The 10,023-nt window shown below is 39.6% G+C and overlaps 1 protein-coding gene across 3 annotated transcripts in view; it reads right to left on the bottom strand.

The window, feature by feature from the left end:
• Positions 1 to 10,023, bottom strand: part of Mms19 (MMS19 homolog, cytosolic iron-sulfur assembly component) — a 28,318-nt gene that overhangs the window by 14,004 nt on the left and 4,291 nt on the right. For 2 of the 3 annotated variants that reach the window (XM_015494582.1, XM_015494581.1), the window contains exons 2-6: positions 4,169 to 4,217; positions 1,867 to 1,967; positions 954 to 1,039; positions 519 to 593; positions 37 to 106 (exon numbers count right to left, since the gene is read on the bottom strand). In XM_015494582.1, coding sequence (XP_015350068.1) covers positions 37 to 106; positions 519 to 593; positions 954 to 1,039; positions 1,867 to 1,967; positions 4,169 to 4,217 — 381 coding nt within the window. The remainder of the gene's footprint in view (positions 1 to 36; positions 107 to 518; positions 594 to 953; positions 1,040 to 1,866; positions 1,968 to 4,168; positions 4,218 to 10,023) is intronic. The other variant, XM_015494583.2, reaches the window with a different exon arrangement.

The following is a 10,023-nucleotide window of genomic DNA, read 5'->3' on the forward strand; positions in this document are numbered from 1 at the left end:
TCACTTTCAGATTTTCTAGTGAGTCCAGCCTCTTACCTTCTTCCCGAGTTCGCATGAAATTGGTGATGATACTGTAGACTGTATGTCGGTCTACCTGGAGCAGGGACTTGAGGGTAGGGGAGAAAGGAAATCAAAAAAGAGGCTAAAATATACCTCAGCTGATACAACTACTTCCTATTTTATAATCTCTAAATGGATAACTCTTTATACCAGCATAAGATCAACCTAAGAGGAACTGTAGAGAAAGGGTATGGCTACTGACCAGCATGGCAGTGATGTCAAAGCCCAAGCCTGTCTTTCTTTATGCCTTACTTTCTTTAGGCTAAGAGGACATAGGTCAGACATAATGGCATGCATCCCTCCCTCTCCTTATCTAATAAGAAAGTACACCAATATAAATATGGTCATAAGACATGAAAGAATTTAGAATTTAGAAAGCAATATGTTTTGCCATCTCATTCTAGTTACATCAAGGGGTAGGGGATGAGAAGAATACCACTGTGACAGTTATTACTCACCTGTACATGTACTTCCTGGAAGATGGCTTTAAGCACAGACACAGCCAGCCCTGGGGGCAGGGCCACACATAGGCTCTGGGGAGAGAAGGGAAGATATGTGAACACTGATGGAATTAGAATATACTTTCCAAGACACAACCTAAAAGAGGCCTAGTTAGCTCTGGTGGGAATCAGAACACCCTGGTTTAGGAGGAAACACTAACAGGAACTTCTACATCTAGCTGGTAGCTCTCTTCCGATTCAGCTGAATTCCAGTCCCCCAAAGGTTACTTTTACTCCTTGGAGTAGAAACATAAGTAGGGCTGGCTAACACTAATCTAGTCCCACATTTGGGTCTCTGTCCTTTTAGCACATAAAGCCTTACCCTCAAAGAGCAAGGAAAGAACTGGACAGGGCTCCCATGAATACAGATAGGTAATGAAAAGGAGAACTCACAAGTGCCCTCAAACCCTGCAGGACAGATGGGATCACAAGATGATGGTCCTTCAGCCGGTTCTCATAGAACAGGATCAGGTGTACCACTGCACAAACCAGATTCAGCCATTAGTTCATGCAGGCGTAAGGGAGGCCCACCAGTTTTGCTCCTTCCCTCAGTCTCTAAGGCTGTCCCAGTCTGGGTTTCACTACAAAATATTTTCTTTCACCCTGAGATATATCCATGCCTTCCCACAACTGGGAAGGCATGGATATATCTCAGGGTGAAAGAAAATATTATCTATTCTCACATAGATCCACAGTGAAATCCACTCTCAGTTCCAGAACTGCCTCTCTACAGAATTGGGGTCTGCAGATTTTCTTCTTTCTTCCAGTGCTGGGGACTGAATCCAGGGCCTCACATGTTCCACCACTGAATTATACCCCATGTCCCTAAAAGTTGTTGTGTTCTTATTTTTTTGATGCTGGGGATGAAACCCAGGGGCTGCAAACTTTTCTTCTTAAAGGGCCAGGTAGTATTATAGGCTTATAGGACATGGCATCTATTGCTATTATTCAAATCTACCACTGTAACCTAAAAACAGTGTAGATAATAGGTAAATAAATGGTTGTGGCTGTGTTCTGACAAAATTTACTTTTCTTCTCCAGCTAAGATACAGTACTGGAAACATTACTTTGTCCATTTTATAGACTGGGGAAGATACAGTGAAAAAATTATCTAAAGCTATAGTTGAAACCCATGGGTCTCATGGCTCAGCTTTTACCATCTCAACCACACATACCAGTGAGGAATGAAGACCCTGAATTAGTAGTTTATAGATATGTTACACTCTCCCTCCTATAAAGTTAATTTGAACATGGGATGCCTTGGTTCAGCAATCTGGGAAGATATTCCTACTAGTGATGCCAGTACCTTCCTTTTCCAGGAGCAAGGAGTAACACTGGAGTAGCACCTGTGACAAAAGTTGGATCCCTCGTGCCCGAGTTCGGGGTTCTGGACTCTCTAGAGAGGACCTGGAAGAAAATGGGATAGAGACAGTCTATTATTAACCTGTTCAAACCTTTGAAGTAATAAACACTCTACAATTGGTCACACTCAGCCTCTGGACATAGAAGCGTAAAAGAGTAAAAACATTCTAGAAAGGTGCTCAGTTAAGAACTGAAGCCTGAAGAACTGATCCCCAGATGGATCTGGCATTATTAGAGGCACATGTGACACCACAGCCAACAGAAGTTACTGTTTCCAGGCACTCCCATCTTGACACCTAATAAGAATTGTGCTTATTCTCTTCTCCCCAGTAATATGACTGTGACATTGATACTCCTGAAACAGAACTTAGCAGCTACCCACAAGACTTGAGAGATAACTGGCAGCTGCAGCTTCTAGCAAAACAGGAGAAAAGGTATATTTTTATAAATTACTGCTAAGGAAAAAATGCTGAGAACCACTACACCATACCAAAGTCCTAGGTGAAAACAACTCACACAAAAAAACCCCAACACAAAATCCCCAAACCTTATCACTGAAAGGTTACAAAGATGGCCAGAATAAAGGTTTTAACTATGTAAAACTACTGATATGGGAGAAGCCGCCCTGAAGCAACAAGGTGATTTACCTTCAAAATAGCTCTACAGAGATTACAAATAAGCATACTAGACACAAAACAAGCAGGAAATAAATTCTTGGTAAGGAGCAAGTGACAATAGTTACAGTAAACCTCAAGGATAAAGGCATATAATAAGGAGTAATGGAGCAAAAATAAGATCCCTTCTGACAGGATCTGTAGGATAGGAACTTATAGGAAAACTTCTCAGGAAGTAGAAAATTATGCACTCCCAGCGCTTATAAATGAACCAAGGCACACAAATACTCATAGCATCATTATGCAGAATATCCAAAAACTGAAAACCCAGATACCCATCAACTTAACCTATACAATGGAGTATTATTCATCAAGCCAAGAAATGTATACTGCTACATAATATCTAACATGGATGAACCTTGAAAATATGCTTTGTGGAAGAAGTCAGCCACTAAGGTCACATATTATATAATTCCATGTGAAAATTAAATTTCTAAAATAGGCATATTCCTAGAGATTGCAAGGGCTGAGAAGAAGGAGGAAGAAGTAATGAATGCTAATGAGCATAGTTTCTTTTTGGAGTAATGAAGATGCCCTAAAATCTGCATAAATCAATGAATATATTAAAAGCCATGGGATAGACACTTCAAAATGGAGAATTATGCTGGATGTGGTGGTGCATGCCAGCAATCCCAGCAACTCACAAAGCTGAGGCAGGGGGATCACAGTTGGAGGCCAACCTCAGCAATTTAGCAAGACAAAAAGTGAAAAAGGCTGGGAATGTAGTTTAATGGTTTAGATTAAACCATCCCCGGGTTTAATCCCCAATAACAAAACAATAACAATAACAAAAGGTGAATTTTATATGTGAATTATATTACAATAAAACTAATATTTAACAAAAATGAACCAAGGCCACAAGAATGTATATCAAAAGTTATACAGAAATGATGTGTTATGTGGGAGAAATGCTGAATAGGTGATTTAGGTTTTTAAATTTCCCTCATTTTCTAGTTTTCCCTCTTGCTTCAGAAGACATGCTGGCTGTGACAGTTAACAACCCTTGCTAATAAAGCTAATCAATTTAAATGGTCCCCCAATTATAAAATATGAAGAAGGCAGGCATTAGACTATAAACAAATTATTTTCTAGGGAGGATGGAACCCCAGATTTTAAAAACACTGCTTTTAGCTGTTTCCCTAAGCCTTTTCCCTCAGTGGTGATCTGGTGTGAGGTCTGCCTCCTGGCCACTTTCTAGACACAGTCCACAGCTTGTCTGCTTCAGGTCCAGGTCATCTAGATCCTATAGAGGCTGGGTGAGCCTAAAGAAATACAAAAGGTATTCTTGCTCTAATTAAACAACAGTGGATGGCCTTCAACCAACCACCAGGCCCAACTTGTGGAGCTGTGTACCTACAAGTTGTGTGCTTCCTAACACTACCTTAAGCTTTAGTCAGACATGGTATCTTTTCAGAACAATTCAAAGATGTAAGCTTAGTCTGAAATACTGATAGAAAGGGGTTTTTGGATATGGAGGAAATTCGGGCTCCAGGAAAGCAGCAATGCATAAAAATAATTTTCTCAGAGTTCATAGGCAGGGCTAGAAGAGCATTCTAGAACAAAGACTCTTACCCAAGGGCTTCCACCACTTGTAACACTGTGTAGCTGCCAGATTTCACATCTAGAGGAAACAGACAAAGAAACTATGAAAAAGATATTAAGAAAAAACAAAAATAAAACCCCTATTACAGGGTTCCATCGCTCTAAATACCAGTGCTTCCTGCCTACCCTAGGTGTGATACCATGGGGCCCACTGCACTTGCCAAGAACCCCTTCCTAGATAAGAAGTGTTACAGTAACACTTCAGATATGCAGCTTTCAGTATAAAAACTAAAGAGAAAGTAAATCATTTGGAAATTATTTATAATAAACCCAAGAGAAATAAAAAATAAAATAATTTGTTAAGATAGCTGGGTACAAAGTTAGTATTATGAAATTAAAAACCATCCCATATTTATATAAGAGACTGTAGACATAGTAGGGGGAAATCCTATTTGTATATGTGTGTGTGTGTGTGTGTGTGTGTGTGAGAGAGAGAGAGAGAGAGAGAGAGAATAAATGAACACATACCTATTTATAAACTTAGAAAAAAAAATCTGGGAATATATACAAAGGAAATGAAATCTACATCTGAAGAGATGTTTGCACTCCCAAGTTCACTGAAGCATTATTCATAATAGCCAAGATTTGAAACAACACCGAAGCAGCTCTATACACACTAATAATGGAACATCTAAAAGCAGAATAATAGCTGGGCAAGGTGGTGCACATTTGAAATTCCAGTTACTCAGAAGGCTGAGGCAGGAGGATCACAAGTTCCAGGCAAACTGGACAACTTAGTGAGAAATAAAAATAAGAAGGGCTGGGGATGTAGCTCAGTCAGTGGCAGAGCTCTTGATTAGCATGTACAAAGCCCTGGGTTGGATTCCCACTACTGCGAAATAAATACATGAATGCAGCACGGGGTAAAAAATAGTGCATAGAATATGTACAGATCATTGTTTTGAGAGGGAGAGGGGATGTTCTCATTTACATTTATTTACATGTCTGAAAGACATAGCAGGAAAGAATAATATTATCTCAGAAAGACAATGAATAGCCAGGGATTGAGAAGTAGACTTTTGTTTTGTTTTTTAAATTTGGTACTGGGGATTAAACCCAGAGGTGCTTTACTGCTAAGCAACTTGCCCAGTCTTTTCTACTTTTTGAGATAGAATCTTGCAAAGTTGCTGAGGGTGGCCTCAAACTTGTGACCCTCCCACCTCAGCCTCCTAAATTGCTGGGATTACAGGTGGGTACCATTGTACTCAGCAACAGCAGTAGACTTTTCACTGAAACATTTTATTTTGGAATAATTTTAGATTTATAGAAAAGTTGCTATATAACCCTTACCCAATTTCCCCTAATGTTAAAATCTTATATGCTACATTTCTCAAACCATATACATTTGTTAAAATTAAGAGACTGCCCGGTATGACAGCACATGCCTGTAGTCCCAGCGACTCGAGAGGTTAAGGCAGGAAGATAACAAGTTCAAGGCTAGCCTCAATGGCACAGTGCAGCTCCAAGCAACTTGTGCGACCCTGTCCCAAAATAAAGAGAGCTAGGGACATAGCTCAGTGATAAAACGCCCCTGGACTAAATCCCCAGGACCAGAAAGACAAAAACCTAAGAGATTAGTACTGGCACACACATGCCTTTAACTAAACTCCAGGCTTTATTCAAATTTCACCAGATTTTCCTACTAATGCCATTTTTCCTACTAATGCCATTTTTCCAGTGAAGGATACTACATTGCCATTAGCCATCCTGAGTCCCTACTGCCTTCTACTCTGTGAAATTTTCTTACCTTTCCTCGTTTTTCATGACCTTAATAGTTTAAAAGAAGTACTTTATAGAAGAATGTCCCTCAACCTGGATTTGTTTGATGCTTTCCTCATGTCTAAACTGGGATTTTCAAGAATTTCAAAGAGATGAAGTACTCTTTTCTTCAGGTCACATCAAGGGTACAAGTTACCCACATGGATTCTCTACCACTGGTGAGGCTTTGATCACTCAGTCAAGGTACAACCACCAGGTCTCTGTACTATGTAGCTATTATTTTCCTTTCTGATACTCTTTTCTTTACAAGAGAGTCTTTAAGTCTAGCCCCACTCAAGGACGACAGAAAGAATAAGCTCCTGGAGAGAGGAGTATCTACCTGTATTATTTTAAATTCTTCTAAAAAAAATTCAGGCCAGGTGCGGTGACACATACCTGTAATCCTAGCAATTTGGGAGGCTGAGGCAGGAGGATCTCAAGTTCAAAGCCAGCCTCAGCAAATTAGTGAGACTCTGTCTCAAAATAAAATATAAAAAGGACTGAGGATATGGCTCAGTGGATTCAATTGCAAGTACCAAAATAACATAAAATGTAAAAAGAATTCAGCTATTTATTATATCAGTATAGATTCACATAGACTTTTATATTTTGGGTAACAATTCAATAAATACAATCCAATTTATTAATGCCCAATAAATAAAAGGTTACTTATATTGTAGCTCAAATTGTTCCATATTTGGCCATTGAACTTAAGGTTGGCTCCTATGTTCCTTTGATAGGCCCCCCTCCCTTTTTAAGAAATTTCTTGAGCACTTTTTTTTTTACTTTCTAGCCCTACAAAATAGTACAGGTTCATCTTGTAATTTCCCTGCTCTACCCCAGAATCAGCCTTTTCTTCAAGAAGCCCTGTTTGTTGTTTTGAAAATGGCATTTAGAAACCAAGATCTGAGCACGGATGTGCTCATTGTTATTAAGATGACACTATTTCTAAGCCTGCTGAGCACAGAAAGCTGGGAAATATATGTATGCATCCTAACCTACATTACACAATTTTTTTATCACTATTTCTCTATGTGTGCATATATATTAAGCTAATCTGAAGATCATATTAAAGTCTCCGACTCTAATCCAGGACTATCGGTTTCATCCTAGCCTTCCCCCTTTGCTTACTTATAATTTCTTTATCTGACAGTGAGAAAGCTGATTCCCATTATCTATTGTTTACAATTTGTTCATTCCTGGTATAGGCCATAAATTATATTTAGAATTATCAATCAAACACAGTAGTTTACATACAATTTTGATCTTGGTGTTAAAAAATAAAATAAAATACTGTTTTCCAAAGTCACCTAGGTCAGCTCTTTTTCCCTGCCCTCTTCAGGTGAGGGTATGTTATACACTAGTTACACTCTGCATTCCATCTTGGAGGGACACTTCTTGCTGTATTGTGCTTTGGCACTTTTTCAGTGTTGCACCAGGTAAATATATTACTTAACAATTTTAGCCGTACAAAAGTAACAGGAAGACTTAACAGAAGCTTTTTAGTTTACAATTTCAAGGGAGAAACAAGGAGCAAAAGGTTATTTTCATAAGGGTTTGATTAACAGAGAGTAACAAAGAGGAGTTCTAGCTAATGATGGTATGATAGATATGAAGGGAATTACTTTCAAGAACCTGTTCTGGGTTCCTAACTCACCTACTTCTAAATGCAGGACCTTAGCTAGTTACCTCTTGCTAACAAGGGAAAAAGTAGGGGTGGGGGAGGCTTGAGAACAAACTCCTAAGCTTCCAATTCTCCTTAAGTCTCTGGCCTCAGGGTAACAGCTGTGAGCTGAGCTTGACAGAGGCTTACTCTGGCACTAAAGTAAGGAGAAGTCCAACCAGACTGAGGAAAGGAGAGCTCTAGTTAGGATTCACAGCTCGTGACTGGCACCAATGTAGACATCAGGCACTCTTAGCCCTGCTTGTGCCAGGATGTGGAAGGCCCAGCTGCTGCCCTAGCTCCTGAGAAAGAGCCAAGGGAAAAAATGAGCAGGCTGTAGGGTTGGGGGAAGGGGCAGGAGTCAGACTCATAGGACAAACCAACCAAGGAATTGATGGTTGAGTTCCATGTCTGATTCCTTAAGTGTAATACTTTCATGAAGAGAAATACCTGTCTTGGTTGAACCATAAAAGAGTACTCTACCCCAGGCACGGTAGCACACACCTGTCATCCCAGTGGTTTAGGAGGCCAAGGCAGGAGGATAGCAAGTTCAAATCCAGCCTCAACTTAGCGAGGCCCTAAGCAACTCAGTGCGATCTTGTCTCTAAATAAATTACAAAAAGGGGCTGGGATGTGGCTCAGTGGTTAGCAACCCTGGGTTCAATCCCCACTACCAAAAAAAAAAAAAAAAAAAACCCACTAAAATACTAATAATATTTCTATCAGCAAAGAAAGTTTCATTATGCCCCTAAAGTCAACTCCCACTCAAATTTTCTGATTAAAAATAACTTCTTCAGCATTCAGCATACATCAGTGTGAAATCTTATTGTTACAAAGAAACATTCACTTGCACATGATTCCTTGCATCCCAATACTTGAGTGAACTCTCCTGGTGGAGCCTTTTAGTCTTCAAAACTTTCATAAGGATCCCATCTTGAATTATGCAGTACATTTAAAAAGGGGAGGAGTATAATAGTACACAATTAGGAAAAAATAATAAGGCGATAGCACAGTAGAAAGATTAAGGAAAATGGGAAATAAGCTGGCAAAAAACTAGAATTGGTATTTTGGGGATATTTTCACAGAGGAGACTAAATTAAATATCTATTTCAGTTCACCTCAGAAATGTCTTTCATATATGAAACCTTCTTTTCATCTCTATAACCAGACTATATAGTGAATAGTGACTGTTGTCCAAAAGCCTTCTACTTTTTGGTGTTGATGAGAATGTTACTGAATTTTTAGATTATGGAACACTGTGAATATTAAAAACAAACAAAAAAACAACTGAATTGTTCATTTAAAATTGCTGAAGTGCAACTGGGCATAGTGGTGCACACCTATAAAGCGACTCTGGAGGCTGAGGGAGGAGCATCACAAGTTCAAGACCAGCCTCAGCAACTTAGCAAGGCTCTAAGCAACTCTGTAAGATCCTATCTCAAAATAAAAAATAAAACGGGCTGGGGATGTGGCTCAGTGGTTAAGTGCCCCTGGGTGACACCAAAAAAAGATATAAATACAGCAGAGAATAAAGTGTGGTGGCACATGTCTATAATCCCAGATACCTGAGAGAGTAGAACTGAGGATATCCTGGGCAACTCAGTGAGACCCTGTTTCAAAATGAAAAAAACCAAAAACAAAAAACCAAAAAAACAACAAGGTTGGGGATGTAGCTCAGTAGTAAAGTGCCCCTAGGTTCAATTCCCAGTACCAGAGAAAAAAAGAAAAGAAATATATCAGGGAGTTTTGTGGAGGTTTTTTGTTGGTTTTGGTACTGGGGATTGAACCCAAAGGCGCTTTACCACTGAGCCACATCCCCAGCCCTTTTTAAATTTTGAGACAGGGTGTGGCTAATTTACAATCCTTTCTCTGCCACTAAGTTGCTGGAGTTAAAGGTGTGTGACACCATGCCCAATGACAGGGAGCTTTTAAGAAGCCCACAGTTTGGTGGGGCAGAGTGACATTAAAATAATCAATGCTGGGTAAGGTGACACATGCCTATAATCCTAGACTCCAGAAGGTGAGGCAGGAGGATCTCAAGTTCAAGGTCAGGCTTGGTAATTTAGGGAGATCCTGTCTCAAAATAAAAAGGGAAGGAAGAGAGCAGGAGTAGAGACAGGAAAGGGGAAGGAGAGGTACTGGGGTTCTGAATTAGAACAAGATATATTTCATGCTTGCATGATTATGTCAAAATGAATTCTACTGTCATGTATAACTAAAAAGAACCAATAAAAAATTAAATGAAACGGGTGGGGAGGCCTGGGGTTGTAGCTCAGTGGTGGAGCACTTGCCTCGAATGAGTGAGGCCTTAGGTTCAATCCTCAGCACCACATAAAAATAAATAAATAAAGATATTGTGTCCATCTACAACTAAAAAAATTTTTTTAAAAAGTATGGGGCGGGG

The sequence above is a fragment of the Marmota marmota genome, unplaced genomic scaffold (assembly GCF_001458135.2).
Source record: "Marmota marmota marmota unplaced genomic scaffold, marMar, whole genome shotgun sequence".
NCBI classification, from domain to species: domain Eukaryota; kingdom Metazoa; phylum Chordata; class Mammalia; order Rodentia; family Sciuridae; genus Marmota; species Marmota marmota.